This window comes from Channa argus, chromosome 17 (genome assembly GCF_033026475.1).
Source record: "Channa argus isolate prfri chromosome 17, Channa argus male v1.0, whole genome shotgun sequence".
NCBI classification, from domain to species: domain Eukaryota; kingdom Metazoa; phylum Chordata; class Actinopteri; order Anabantiformes; family Channidae; genus Channa; species Channa argus.
Window position 1 is genome coordinate 7,998,479 of NC_090213.1, and position 15,907 is coordinate 8,014,385.

The 15,907-nt window shown below is 37.7% G+C and overlaps 2 protein-coding genes across 4 annotated transcripts in view; both read left to right on the top strand.

The window, feature by feature from the left end:
* The first annotated feature begins 5,695 nt into the window (after positions 1-5,695).
* LOC137103009 (OX-2 membrane glycoprotein-like) lies at positions 5,696-8,644 on the top strand. The gene is made up of 7 exons (XM_067482991.1): positions 5,696-5,936; positions 6,238-6,576; positions 6,765-7,073; positions 7,154-7,183; positions 7,282-7,375; positions 7,528-7,575; positions 7,906-8,644. Exons 1-7 carry the CDS (start codon positions 5,831-5,833, stop codon positions 8,039-8,041), a joined length of 1,062 nt encoding a protein of 353 aa, XP_067339092.1. The 5' UTR covers positions 5,696-5,830; the 3' UTR covers positions 8,042-8,644.
* A 5,210-nt stretch (positions 8,645-13,854) lies between these two features.
* enpp1 (ectonucleotide pyrophosphatase/phosphodiesterase 1) overlaps positions 13,855-15,907 on the top strand; it is a 29,256-nt gene continuing 27,203 nt past the window's right edge. The window contains exon 1 of one of the 3 annotated variants that reach the window (XM_067481287.1): positions 13,855-14,340. In XM_067481287.1, coding sequence (XP_067337388.1) covers positions 14,212-14,340 — 129 coding nt within the window. In that variant the 5' untranslated portion in view covers positions 13,855-14,211. The remainder of the gene's footprint in view (positions 14,341-15,907) is intronic. The other 2 variants (XM_067481288.1, XM_067481289.1) reach the window with 2 other exon arrangements.

Consider the following 15,907-nt stretch of genomic DNA (forward strand, 5'->3'; position numbering starts at 1 on the left):
GTGTCTGGCATCCTTCTTCATATGTTGCATCTTTCGATCCCCGGGAGGTTTTTTGTAATGGTTAAGTTTCTTTTATGAATGGAGGCCATAACAAAAACTACACAACTCAAGTAAACATAAGGGTCACAATATATTTACTGTTTATTTCAAAACTGTGATTTTAGCTGTAATTCATCCTCTACTCACACAAACAGGATATTTAGTTTGATTATACACTCACACTTTAATGAGACGACAAGAGATACAAGCAGAGCTGTAAGAAAGATCAGAAAATTACTTCCTGGTTTCTTCCTGATAGTGTCATCAAGTGAACTAAGAGAATCTACTAACATTAACTCTGCACTATTGAGAAGGATACATTGTAAGGTGTCTTTCTGCTTATAGTCAAGATGCACAGAAGATAAACATCAATGAAACACAGACGTAGGTCGGCCCCACTTTGGAGAAACATCAACCTCAAAGTCTTTCTCCTGTATAATAACTAGGGACATTGTAGATAATGGCAGGCACTTTGTCCCCTGAGCCAAAAAGACCATTTAAGCTAGTAATATACGGTCTGAGATGATTTCCTGTTTAAATGACAAATTGATCAACCGAAAATAATTGGCATGCTTTTTGAAAAGTAATTTGTTGGCTGTTAATACCAAACATTTGTTTTACATCCTAAATTAAAAGTTTTCAGGTTTTGGACTGTTGCTTGAACCTAGTCTCAGAGCACTCTGAAAATGTCTTTTTGCACTTTGGAAATGTTTTTTACTATGTTTTTTTGATGAATGCAAGTACTGAATTATTCATTGATTAATATCAGCTGAAGCCCTAATACTGAATTGTAATTCTGACCTTCTTAGGCAGAGATGTAGACTTTATCATTTGAATTTTTACACACACAGTGAAGCTGGGGCTGTTGGAGACCTACAATTGCAAATGTTTGTGTCCCCAGGATTCTGTCCTCTATTCATCTTACTTTTACTGTTTGCGAGTAGTTTTCTTTCTGAGTTGAATTGAGGGTTTAATGATAGAGATTGTTGTACAGTATTCAGATTTTAACCTGACTGACCTGAAGCAAGTCAATCAGCAAACACTAATGAATAGAAAGACAGAAAATTTGATGATGTGTGCAATAAGTGAAAATATGCAGGTTTGCAAGAATGTGTGTCCAAAGTGAATTTATTTTCTTCTGCAGAAAATCTCAGCATCTTCAAACTCATCACCGACAAACAAAATAAATCATTTCGTCACCTATCAGTCACAAAATCCATTTGACTTTTTAAATGAGTTAATTGACAAACTGACCATCCTTGTGGGCAAATATAATAAAGTCCAAATTATACACACACACACACACAGCTCCTTGTTAGCTCTGTCACTGACGGGCAGGGCTCTGGGTGTATGAGTCTGACTAAATACTACTGGAGAGCGCATTATGTAAGGACATGATATGAGGACATCATTAGGATGATGCCAGTGATACAGGAGTTATCCCTATCCCCTACACCACCACCACCACCACCACCCAGTGTACAGCCCCTGCCTCCGCCCCTACAAGCAAAGCAATCTGGGAGGGGTGTCCTTCAGCTGCCTGCATGGCATTACATGCAATTCAACATGGCCTGCAGCTTCCTGATGACATTCAAAAAGTCTTTTTTCCATCGTTGGCTTTGCCTCTTTGACTCTGCTACTGCTCCTGCTGTCATTTAATAATTAGTCCAAATATTCCTCTAATTAGAAGTGACTTTATTTATTAGTCATGGCACCCCAGTGCGTGAGATATGCCTGTGCTGATCTAAAGGATAAAAGAATGGCAGATGCATAATAAAGTGGATATTTTGGACAATTTATTTGTTCCTGTGTCTTCATCTCAGACTTCTTATGTAGTTTGGTTACGTCACGCCATTGGGGGAGTGGTGGTCTTATGGTTAGACCACCACTCTGAGACTTAGGCTCTGCCTGTTCAGTTCTCCCGAGCGAATCCTCATCATTGACACTACTATAGTGCAAGATCCTTAGGCCCTGCTGCTCCAGTGGAACCAGCAGGTCATACTGTGGTTGTACTGAGAACCGTTCAGGTGTGAAGCTCTGTAATGTGATCAGGGAATTGCTGCAAAACAGAGATAGCTGCTCTGTGAAACTACTCTGAACAAATAAAGGCAAAAAAAAAAACGAAACACTACCGAGCCCTTGACTCAGAGTAAAACCTATATTCATTAGACATGTTATCAAAAAGGCTGTTTTTTTTTTTTACACGTTCACGTGTCCAATTTAATGACCTCTTAAATATGGATTTAAAAAGTATTTAAATACTATATCAGTTGTTTAATTCCATGCAAATGTATTACATTTAGTAATCATGACACAGGTTAAAAAGTGTTCTGTGTATTTCATATGGGCTGTTTTAAGGGTTTTAGACTATATGTTCCAACACCATAGCTAAAACTTAATGAACCGCAGAAGACACATTGTCTATTAATACATGGTACAATTTATAACTGGATTTTATGCAAATGTGTTGTACCTGTACTTTTTATATTATATTAAAATCTTTCTTGTTCATTTATCTCTAACCGTTTTCTGCATTAGTTAATTTATTATTTAGTATAAAATCTCACAACATTAAGGCTATTTTATCATTATTCATGGTATATGACCAACAAATATTTAGTTTATAATAAGATAAGACTAGGTAAATAAACAGAGGAAATAATAAAAGAGAAGTTTTGGAGGTTTTGCTAAAAAAAATATGAATAGAATAGAATAATGCTTTATTGATCCTTTACAGGAATTTACTTTGTTACAGCAGCCCACTAGACCCAATTTTTATGGTTTATTTAAAAGTCTGATGGGCGCTGGCAGGAAGAACTTCCTGCTGTGTTCAGCCTGTTTCTGGCCATAGAGCGAAAAGCACACCAACGAACAGTGCACTGGCTGCCACAGTCTGTTAAAGGTTCAAAGCAGAGGTCTACAGACATTGTTTGCAGATGTGACCTAAACAATATCAATTATCATTTATGAGAAAAGATGCTTTAAGAATATGTGTATTTTACATACAGTTAGAAGGATCTGTGCCATCCAATGATCTGTATCTCTGTCCTTCCTAACAAACAGCCCAGGCTGCACGAGTTACCAGCCCTAACTCTAATCAACACTGTCACGTGTCTCCTGCGTGCACAAGAGACATGGTACGCTATAGGAATATTTCAGCAGTGATTACATACCCTGTCTCCAGCTTTCTCCATGGATCTCACAACAAACATCAACAGCTTGACCCCCATCAATCTTAAATTGCGAAAGGTCACAAACTGTTTCTGAGTTATTGATTGAGGATCGATGACACATGAAGAAAACATTTATAAATCTTGAGCAAATCTCCAGACCGATCATGCCGCAAAACAAAGCCAAAGCTGATTTTGCATTTAGATAAAACTGTGATTTTTCCCTCTAACTATTATAATTTATTAAGGTTATTTTGAGCGTTCATTTTCTATGCAAACACTTGTTTACAGTTAGAAGAGTTTCTGCCTTTGTCCTTGCAAACAACTTCACTGCTGCATCCATTACCTCCATCCACAACACGCCTGTTGTTGCATAACATTTGTGTCTCTAAATAAATTTTTCAGCAGTCATTACCAACCCTGTCACCAGCTCTCCCCATAGATCTCACAGCAAACATTGACAGCATGACCCCATTAAACCTTGCATGCAAAAGGTCGGAAAGTGGCTGATTTAGCTGTTACACCTCAGACTGTGTTAAATCACTAATTTCACTTAACTTTAAATTTGTATTTTTATAACAGCCTTCAGTGTGTTTCAGAAAATGTTTACTGGCAGATTCCTCAGCACCACATTTTTCAACTTTGTGGTTGCTCCTGGGGTGGTGGTTGTATGCACATATGCTGTGTAAAATTTACTAAAGTAAATTATAATAGCTATTGTTAAACCAAGCTACACAATGCAATGCGACTTTCACTAACCCCACAAACTAAGAAAAAGATGCAGATAACACTTAAGAGAGGCTGGATCCACCTCTAACTGTAGACTGAACATGTGAATGTAGACCTGACATTTAAGGCCCCGAAAACTTTAAATAAGTAATAATTAATTATTGTGGTTTTAGAAGATGAAGAATCTTTTGATGTTAGGCCTTAAACCCACGTATTACAATTTAGAGAATTTCACCAAACAGTTGTTTTAAAGTTGCTGATGTATTTCCAGGCTGATTATGTTTTTGTATTCACAGTTTTATGATCAGATTGATTGATTGATTGATTGATTGATTGATTGATTGGTTGATTGATTGATTGATTGATTGATTGATTGCAGAGACTCTTAAGAAAAGTAGATGTCACTCCACTCTGCACCAGTGACACAGTGAATATCATTACACTGATTTGTAATATCAGAACAAAGAGGAGCAGGGGAGGAGAGTCTGATCTGCCCTATCCACATGGACAGGGCTTTGAACATGGATGTGACTGCAGGTTCACACTTACAACAGGGAATCAGAATTTTCACCAGAGCACAGCAGGATGCAGGATATTTGATGTACTTTAGTCCTACCACTTGATATTGAAGTGATCGTGGGTTTTATATATATATATATATATATATATATATATATATATATATATATACATATATATATATATATATATATATATATATATAGTTATATATAGTTATATATAGTTATATATAGTTATATATATATATATAGTTATATATATATATAGTTATATATAGTTATATATATAGTTATATATATAACTATATATATAACTATATATATAACTATATATATATATATATAGAGAGAGAGAGAGAGAGAGAGAGAGAGAGAGAGAGAGAGAGTTTATAGTAATATAGTAATATAGTTTAAAACTATATTAAACGAATATATGTAGTTTACTGGACGACTCAAAACACAAAGTAATATAACAAACACAAGTGTTAACCTTGCTAATTTATTGATTTGCAGCTTCGAGTTTCGAGGCAGCAACACGCGTAAGTGCGCAGTGGGGTTACGCGCAAGTGATCACTGGGGTTACGCGCAACCAACCGCTGTTTACTTGGATTAAATCAGTTGCAAATAACAAAATAATTCTGCAGGAGAACATTTACGTTCATGTTTTCTCACTGTTTAAGGGGTTTTGTGGCTTTGTAGTTCTGTGCGTCCTGACCTTACTTCCAGCTCTCTTGACATTTCGTCAATGGTTGTGTCAGTGGTTTATTCTTGAAATTGCAGTGTTGTTAGTTATGCTGTTACGGACACTAATTGATGTTACAACATTTAGAAATAAAGCTGAATAAAGCATCAGCTCATAAAGATAAAACAGCTAAACCCATCATTTATGTCTATGCCCCCCGCCCCTTTACCCCAGTATAAGGCAGCGCTTGTCCATAGAAAGGGACAGAGAAAAAACAAACTCATATACTTTATAAAATATAAATTAAATACTTTCTCATTTTTACTCAAGTAGAAATGTCTCTGGTTACTTCTACTAAAGTTCGTCTGTGTGTGTGTGTATTTCTACTTTTACTTGTGTACAGTTTTTGCGTACTTCATCCACCACTGCCAGTAACGAAAGTGAAAGTAACTGATTGTTAATAGTTCAGGAGACGCAGGAATGGATCGTACCACTCTGTCGTGCATCGGGACAAACAGGCCTCATATTGCTCTTCAATAATGCATTTTTAGAGAAAAATATGAAACTCTTTAAAAGTCATTTATTTATTTGACATATCAGTGAATCGTGGAGGTCTTTTTTTATTTTAGAGATGGTTTTTTCATTGATTTTATTTTGACTTACCCGGAGAGCAGGTCGATGGTACAGTCATGACGGTTGCCATCATGAGTTTGAATTTCGGGCGCACAAATGCAACAGCAATGGAAAACGTCTCAATCCTGTTTCTCCTTTTTCTTTGGAGCTTCTTTCCAGAAGGTAGAGTATGATTGATTAGTTGACTTTTTTGATAATATTATTTATTTCAATTTTTCATTTTACCTTTATTTGACCAGGAAAGTGCCGTTGAAAGGGAGTCCTGGCCAAAACAGCAGCAGCAAACACTACTCACATATAGATTTAAAAAAAAACACACACAATGAAATTTATTTACTGGTTGATTTTAAAATTACTTGTTCATTTGTTTCATTCATAGTAAGTGCTCAGTCCGTCGCAGTTTATCTGTGTAGACTGCCATATTACCGCTGACATTGTTTGTCTTTTTACTTCTTCCATACAGGTGTAAAATCTGTGATTCAAACACAGCAGACTGTAATGGCAGCTGTGGGAGAAGAGGCTCATTTAAGTTGTTCGCTCATGCAGCCTAAAGATGTTCTGCAGATCACATGGCAGGTCATTTTACCTGGCGAGGAGAAGAATTTGGGTACTTGCAACAAGTACTTTGGTCAAAGAGTGACTAATGACTTCAGGGATAAAGTGGACATTAAAACTGCTGGACTGCAGAACAGCACTGTAGTCATCAGGAAGGTGACAGAAGAGGACGAAGGCTGTTATCGCTGTTTGTTTAACGCCTACCCTGATGGTGCTCTCTCTGCCATGACCTGCCTCAAACTATGTGGTAAGAGCCCGACTGCAGTTTTTTAACCATGTTTTCTTATGTGGAAATTATTTCTAGTTTTGAATAGCTTTTCCATCCACATGTTGACATGTGGTTTGGATTTTGGATTGTATGGCACAAATGCAGCCGGTGTGACACGTGGAGACCCACTGTCCATTGACTGCACATCATGTGATCTGTCTTTGCAGAGCTGCATGAGCCCGTCCTTCATTTCAGAGAATCCAACTCTACTAAAGAGTTACTCGTGTGGTGCTCGGCCACAGGTCGACCTGCTCCCACTGTAACACTGAATGTCACGCAAGGAGACCTCTACTTCTCACACTACAACACTGTCAGTGTCACCAACAGCAACGCTACAGTCTCTGTCACCACTACAGCTGTGCTGTCTGGTTTCCATGACAGCAACACCCAGGTTGGATGTAGAGTGAGGATCCCCTCTGGTCCTCAGAAAGAGGTGTTTGCAGTGATTCCTAAGTTCAAACAGATGTTTGCTGATGGTGAGAAACACACCCAGAGATGCTGATTCATACTGTACGTTGTTAATTAGTGATTCTAATGATTAAAATTTGTTTTCCAGACTTTAACGAGGAAGGTGAATCTGATACCAGTAAGTTATTGGATAGGTGATTTCAAGTCAGTAGAACCAAAACATGTGTAATTTAATACATTTTGCCATATTTCACATATTTTTCTCTTTTTTTACAGATTTCACTTTGATCATAGTGTTGATAGTTACAGTGAGCTGTGTTTTATTTGGTTCACTCATATTTCTTCTACACAAACAAAAACACAGAAGCAGGTAATCTTCACTTTCATTTTATTACATAACTCGTATTATCAATATGACAATTGATCATGACATTTAATCATACAATTTACATAAAATACTTAAATAATTAACGGCTACTAAATGTTCAACATTGACTTTTCTTAAATCTTTTTGTCACATAGTGACCCGGAGAAGATCAAAACGCCACAGAGACCAGTCATGAAGACTGAGTAAGACATTTCTATTGTTTAACTCATACATTTTTATTGTTTATTGCATCTTTAATCTGTTTCCTCTCTGTCTAGTCTGGTATTTACTGTCCTACTTATTAACGTATTAGCCTGAGCAAGCATCAGACATCTTGAACAGTCCACCAGTTTACATGTTTAACTTCATGAATGCACAAACTTTCATGAAGTAAAATCGAATGCAGTTCACTCTCCTCTAAGGATTGTACGGCATTTTTACCCACATCATTTATCACAGTGCCTTTGTACAAGTATGTAACTTAATTTAATATAGTGAGTGAAAATTAACCAAAGTCTTGTTTTTCTCTGTAGGAGCGTGACACCTTTAATCGAAAAGGTGAACGAGAATGTACAGAAACGAACATCTGCTAATAAAATTAAAAAAAATTACCAACCACAATGTTCACCTTTGACAGCAAAGTGTGTACAAAAGCTGTTTGACCACTGATAATTGCCTAGTGACAGAATCACTTACAGGGTTGAGAGAACATGTATCAAGACAATTGGACTTGAAGCAAATAATTCTGGATCTTTTGAAAGAAGTGATGTTGGAATCGTGTGATGGAGAAAACCCCTGTTTATGTTTTTCTTTTCTTTTTCCCCTTTTTTATGAGCTTTTGTATGTTTCTTATATTGTGGTCTGGTTTATTAATTCCTGATCATGTTAATAATCACTAATGATGCAGCTTATAGAGGTTAGACTGATTTTAACTACACTACATATTGATGAATGTTTCAATATGATGATAATTTCTAAGTTGATTTTGTTTCGTTATTCTGAATCTGCAATGTTGCTTAACACTAAGGATGTCAAATACTGTGGAGTAAAAAGTAAAACATTAGACTCTGCAATGAAGTCGAGAACAAATACACAGTAACATAAAATGTAAGTACCTCAGATTTGGACAGTACATTTACTCGCATTCCATTGAGAACTACTACTAACCACTTTATTCCATGATGTCTACAATGTTGAATACTTTATATATTTTATATATACGGTAATTGTTTGATTATAAATTTCATGAATAAAATACAAACTTTTTGAACAAATGAATTTGCACTACGCTGTCATAAAACTATCATCCACCATCTGAGTTCACTGGTGAAGTGACTCACATATGAGTCTGTCCTGAGAACAATCACATGCACTTTCACATCTAGTTGCTTATAGGGTCGAAATGTTTCCAGTTTTCATTCCGTAACCCTAAATGATTTATCTTACTGTCGGGAACTGTACCTACAATTATGTATCTATACTTACTATATAGGTACACTATAAAAAAAAGTACCCTGTAAATACAATTTAATAGTAGAATAAGTTGCCTTCTGTAATATTGAGCATTACCAATTTAGCTTCGAATGGATATAACACATAATATACAGTAATGTACCAGTCATACATTTATAAGTCATTAGCACATGAGGACACAAGAATTCAGGAATGACCGTACCACAACACCAATCTTCCCTTAATTTAACTTTTTGAAACCAAAGGTTTGAATCTCAGTTTCAAAACGCTGCTTTTTGTATCTTGTACATCCAGAATTGAAGACTATTACGGTCAAATTTAATCTGGGAAAAGAACAAATCTGCTAAATAGTGAATGACAGCCTTTTAACTATCTCATGAGGTGCATGGAGGTCACAGTGTTTGATCTTCTAGCCTCTCCTGCAGTGCTGATCGATGTTAATGATTCAGAATGTAGACCTGTTAAGATGATACACAACCAGCTTCTTTGTTTCTATGTTTAGATAAGCAATTTGTAAAAAGAAGACAACTACTCCATGTGGGCCTGGCAACAAATACATAGATATCTAATAACAACACATACACATACACAAGATAAGATAAACCTTTATTTGTCCCACAGTTGGGACATTTCCGTATTACAGTAGCAGCAAACGTGTTCAAAATGTGCAGGAAGAATTTCTGCACAGAATGAAAAACAAAAAGTCAATTTAAAAAAAATCAACACATTAAATATATTAAATCTATAGATTAAAGAAACACTATGTTTTTTTTTATCTGCCAACAAAAAACTGTATTTCAGCAATAACACTGTCGCTAAAATACTAAAATGCTCAGTGATGGGATGGAAGAAGCTGCCTCAAGGTTTAGAACACTGAAGCTGTGGAAAGGAAGAAAACATTAGGTGTGACTCGTGTTAAGTATAAAGAACATGTTACTCCTGAGCAGGGGTGGCAGAGCATATGACATAATTTAATCCTGCTCAGAAAACCTTAGCTGCCTCAGACACTGACCGTAATTTTTTATTCCAGTCTGCTGTCTGTTAGAATATGCCCCCCACTGTGGCTTTGCCCAGAATGGATGTAGGGTCCTGCTGTTTTTAACATTGGCTTACATTTGCAAAATATGTCTTGTTCAGCAATAACAAACATTGGTGACTTGTCTTTTTTACCAGTGGAGGCAGGACTGCTTTCTATTTCAGCATCGTTACATTCAGGTAGTGCTCTGTTGTTCTTTGCACCTGCTTCATGCAACATCATGTGCACAATGTCATTAGCACAAAAACTAAATTCTTTGGTAAAGCCAAGACCCAAAATGATACAGGGTTAGGCAAAGGAAAACATATTTTGGTTAAAATAAATAAACACCGACTAACAAATACAAATGGCTCACACTGATGTTCACTGAAGACTTTGTCGATTATGTCATCAAACGCAGCTCTGGCACCTGTCACATTCACTACAGCAACTAGATGTCACATTTTGTAACTCATAATTAATATACCAACAGGCAAAGGGTGACCTGTCCATAACTATAGACTGATAATGACTCATAACTTGCTATATTGTGGCACGATTAGAAGCTGGCTAACATTTTTTAAGTAGCACAAAACCCAAAGTTCACGTGCCAGAGCATGATGGTACCAGGCATTTGGTCAGAAACTAAAGCATTAGAAAAATGTAAATATTGACCTGATGCTGGTGCTTTATACTTCATCCAAATATAAAAATGTATATCTGTGCAAATTATTTCAGTCTGGACAAAAGTGTGGGGCTGAACATTCAAGGTTTTCATATAAAGACATGCTGCCAGCAGAAATACTGGTAATAAAAATGAACCTTTTGATTTTGGCTTTTTAATTAAATTATTTTGATAAACTGTATATTCTGATAAAATGTAAGCACACACAACCTAACTGTTCACAATCACAGAAGAGCTTTTTTGACAGATTGCCTCCACATTTGTTGTTGTTTGAGTGTGAAATGCAACTTCAGCATATTCCCATCACAAGAATGAAGCTGACAGACATTTTAACATAGAGCTGTGAACTGTACACACCAGAATCCTCTTTATGTTCCCAGACATGCTGATGTAGGCTTGAGTATATTTTGGAGGACTTTGCTAATTGGTACATACAGGACATTAAATGTATCGAACAAATATAACAGACTTGTGCAGAAGAGGAAAAACATGCAAGGATGTTTTCTTGTCACATTATGTCAATTCTTATATAAAGGGCCTAAAAGTAGAATATCTATACAGCAAAGTCAGTGAATGGACAGAGTATTTTATGTCCCAGTTGTGGGTAAGTGTATATCAAAAGCTTTGAAAGGTGCCCATTACTTTAGGACAACAACAGCAAACAGCAGACCGAAGACCAAAGCTCTTCTATAAATCTTGACAGGTGGTGACGGATGTGTCTGAGGAGACAGAAGCTTTCGAATATGTTGTGTTGTGGTTTGTGGCATGCAGCTTCAGCAAATCTCATGGGGAAGATGAGAAGTGCAGTCAGCTGATGATTTCTTTAGGCATAACTACTGGTGCTGGGTCATCATGTTTTATTCTAACGTCATAGGCCAGTCTGTTTTCCAGACTCTCCACTTTGCTTTAAGCATTTCTGGGGTTTTTGATTCATTCCAACATTAATGTGTAATTGATTTTCAGCAGATTAATAATGGATGTACTCTTGATGATACAGAAAATAAATAGACACATACAATTCTGCAATGAAAACCATAAAAGCAAATACATAAATTGAAAAAATAACAGCTAAAATCTGAATTAACACATTATAGTAATGCAGTAACAACAAAGCTATTCTGTCTTCTAACTTCTAACTGTAAAGTCACAGCATTTCCAAAGATACAAAATGAGCTAATCTGCAGCACAATGTGTACACATTTATGCTCAACACAGCTTGATTTGATGCAGAAGTGCAACCATAAAGACATATTTCTGTCTTTGTGGCAACAAAATGCACAAACTGAGTTTGACTTGGTAAATATAATGATTTGGTCAAAAATGGAAAGTTGTGTTTGACAATAATTTCTGAACGACGTTCAGGGACAGAAACAGGTGCACGTAGATAATTTGTTACAAGAGACCACTGAAAGAAACGAGGAGGAACATGATCACAGCAAGTGCTAAATGTGTAGGTCATAGTTAAAGGGCATATTTTAACATCCAGCTGGGATGGGGGCAGCTGTAGGGAGACATGCTGCAGAGAAGCGTGCAGTTCAATGACCAGGACACTCACACACAATGTGACACACACACACACTCGCTCTAACCACAGCCAGACATACAGACATGCCTACACGCCTAAATGGTTTAAAAACACTGGTTTAATATATTCAGGCACTCACATATACTCTGCACAAGCAAGCATACAAAGACACACAAAGAACAAAGGCCCAGAAATGCAAAACACACATTTGCCAGAAGACAAATAATCACACTGTGTTAAGATGGCTGTTTATAAAGGCCAGAGGTCAGTGGCTCCACTGTCACACTGTGGGACACAGCTGGTTCTGAAGGAAACCTGAACCTCACAAAGCTTAAACACACCTGTGTTAAAGGTGTCAGGCTTGAGGAACAGTCTTAAATTATATTAGTAGAACTTGTTTTGGGGGCATGAAAACATCCACTACAGGGAATTTGTTTTACTGTCATTGTAAAAGTGTTAGAACATCCCCATCTTGTGGATGTGATATACACGAACTCACTGTTTTCATGGTGCATTCTGATTAAGTTAATTTTACGTAACTGATGTTTTCAGATTAAGAAATACATATATTCAAGTACTGTGCTTATAGACATATGTAAGGTACTTGTACTTTACCTGAATACATTATCTGGCGTCAGTTTAAACTTCTACACCACTACTGAAATTATTCCAAAATGAGTGTTATTCAACTGTTGAGTTTTTAACAAAGAACTGTATTTTATATGATAAGTATACAAACTTACTCTGCAACTAGCAACTGTCTCTGCCAGATGTAGAAGAGAAAAACAAAAATATTTTATCTGAAATGTGAAATAGAAGTAGCTAAAAAAATTAAATGCGGTTTTTCAGTATGTAAAAGATACATAGTAGGATTCTATGTCTAAGTCTAAATGTCAAGTCAGCCAGAGTTGGCAAATAAAGCAGAACCGAAGCAGGCTGGGAGGGCAACAGCTACACAAAGACAATCTGACAATGACCACAGGAACAGAGCTGGTATGTGCTCTAAAGAGGCTGATAAGACAAAGAACAGCAGTGCAGGTGGTGCAGGTGGTAGGGACACAACTGTAGGCCAAGTGGGAGTGTCTGGCTCCAGGGCAGAGGTGGCCAACGTGACACAATCAAACCAGACAGTTTGGAAGCAAGCAGGGAAAATCCCCAGGAGGCAGGTTAAGCTAAACCCCAGCAAGCAGAACACAGATAGAAAGGCTCAAATGACACCGCAGCAAGAAGTGAGAAATGGGAAGAAGGCGTTAGGAGTCAGGTGACATTGCGAGCTGCAGCTAATTGGATGGAGAATCACAGGAACTGATTGGGTGGTGAAGAAATAACGCGTGAGCAATGACGCACATTTATCAAGTGCAGAGAAAGTAACTCAGTACATAACTCAGTAGTTAAATAAAAGTGCTAATAATTGCCTAAAAAAAAAACTCTATTACAAGAAGAAATGTCACTTTAATAAGGAAATAAGGTAAAGAAATTTCATTTCAAATAATGAAGCCTAAAATCAGCTGATTGTTATGGCCACTTTATGTACTGAGAGGTGGCTAATCCATATTGACACATCACTATTAAATAGTATATAATTTTAATATATCAGCAAAATGTTACTAGTAATAAAAATTGTAAAAAAACATAAAAGTAATATATAAACAAACAAACCAACATAAACGCTCCTGTGAATTGGACTTTTCTGCACTAGTTCAGTCCGACCACAAGATGGCGGCACCTCTCCGCCGCCTGGAGTAAAGCGTTTAAAGTTCCTCAACAGCTGCTGGTTCGTTTCTGTGATTCGCTTCACAGTTGAGACGAGGTAAAAACAGCCGTCGCGTGTCTCAGCACAGAAACCCGAATATGTTCCCGTGTTTGTTTTAAACTAAACTCCGGCTCGTGTCTGGCGTGGCCATGCAGCTGTCAGGTTTATTGATAGTGAGATTATTGCAGGAAAAGCAGCGCACTGCAAAGCCAGTGCAGTGGGCTGTCCGCAGCCTCCAGCTCCCTCGGACCAAGCCTGGAAACTTAGAGACGTCGAGAAACGAGGCGGCGCCACGCTTCAGCAGAGGGTCGCTGCATGCAGTTCTGGTTTTATTCCGGGAGAGCTGTGCGGCAACTCTGACCCTCCGGGAGGCTTTTCGGCGACGAGCATGGACGCAACGAAAGGGGAGTCGGCCGAGCAGGCTGCCACTCTGTTCGGGACACAAGACACGGAGAGTCATAGGAGAAACCCTGCCCGAGGAAAGAAGAGGAGTAAACGGTGTAAAATCATAACTGCGGTACGTTCAATAGCACTAACACCTACCTGTGTGTCTAAACTGAACCCATCCTCTCCAACTCCACGCTGCATCCACACGCCACATGCTGTTGTTGAGTTTCACACTCAGGAAATGAGGTTAAAGTAAGTGGCAGAGGGCTTTTTTACAAAAAAACAAAAACAATCCTGTTAAAACTTAAATCATTCTACATTGTAGACCTGAAGCTGTGCTTCATGCTGCTTTGTCAAATATGGTTGTAGATTTATAAGTCCCAGGTCATTGACTGTATGGGGAATTATTGTGCATTTCTCCAAAGTTTCCTCAAGCCACAGGTCAAACAACGTGCAGGCTACATGTTTTTCACACTGATGCATAAAGACGGAGGCCAGGAGTGTCCCCACAGGTGGACATCATTTACAGTTGATAGTATAAAGCAGGGCTGGACCTTTTTAAAGGTCACAGTGCTGAGTCTGATCTGCAAGGTGGTGCAGGCACAAAGTCAAGGAGCAGAGTTTAATCAGGCCCGTTCTTTAGCAGTAATCTACTGTTTAAGACGTTTATTCTGAAGCATTGAGTAGTAGTACATGGATGGGTTACCATGAGGGAAAAGGGTCCCTGGGCACAGACAGGGGAATGGCCCTCTACCCCTTTTTTTGTTTTGGCTTGTTTTGTTTTTTTTTTGTGTGATTTTGTTTATGTGTCGTGTTTTGGTGATTTAGTGTCTCCTGCGGCTTTTCGTTTGTCCGCTTTAGATGGTGGTTGTACAGTACACCTCTTTCTGGTGAGCTCAAGAAACATGAGGCTTAACTTGAGATGCTCTGACCTGTGGGTCTCCATGACCTCACAGGCCCCTGAGCTTGTGCTGCTTGTTCAGTAATCTATCCATGGGTAGGACACAGACAACTGCCAATGGTTTATCATCAGTTAATGTGCCAATTATTTTCTGAAAGCAATGATAAATGGCAAAGTCATAACATGCTAGATCAGATGTTGACTTTTAGATAGCAAAATATTGTCATATTTCAGAACCTAGAACAACAAATTGTTTGTCATTTGTGTTTGAAAAATAACTTCAGCTTGCTGCCTGTGTTCCTACAGTGGTTTGGGGAAGTGTATATTAAAGGCATCTGCCTTTTTATACAAAATCATCCAGATGACATCATCATCTGTTTTTGAGCTTGAAGCAGAGAGAAATACTTTGATGTAGGAATGGCAGAAAGTTTTACAAGCATTCATGTACATGTACTCCCCAATAAAGAACCATGGGAACAAGTTGAAAACTGTTTAAGTTTCCTTTTAAAATTAATGAAAAATCTTGGCACACTGTTATGGGGTAAAAGGTAAATGCTGTTTTCTAAGTCAGGGTTTTAAGTTTTTTTTGTTTTGTTTTTTAAGGCCAAACAACAAGCCCAGCCACATTGTACTTGATACTTGTAGCTAACTTGTGACCTGGATGAGCATCAGTTTGGACATGTGTATGACTCTTTCTCTGTATTGCTGCCACAGAGAGAGTCTCAGACACAACAGCAGCATTTATTATTCTCAGTCCCTGCAGCCATTAGACTGACTACGCATACTCAGTGTGGAC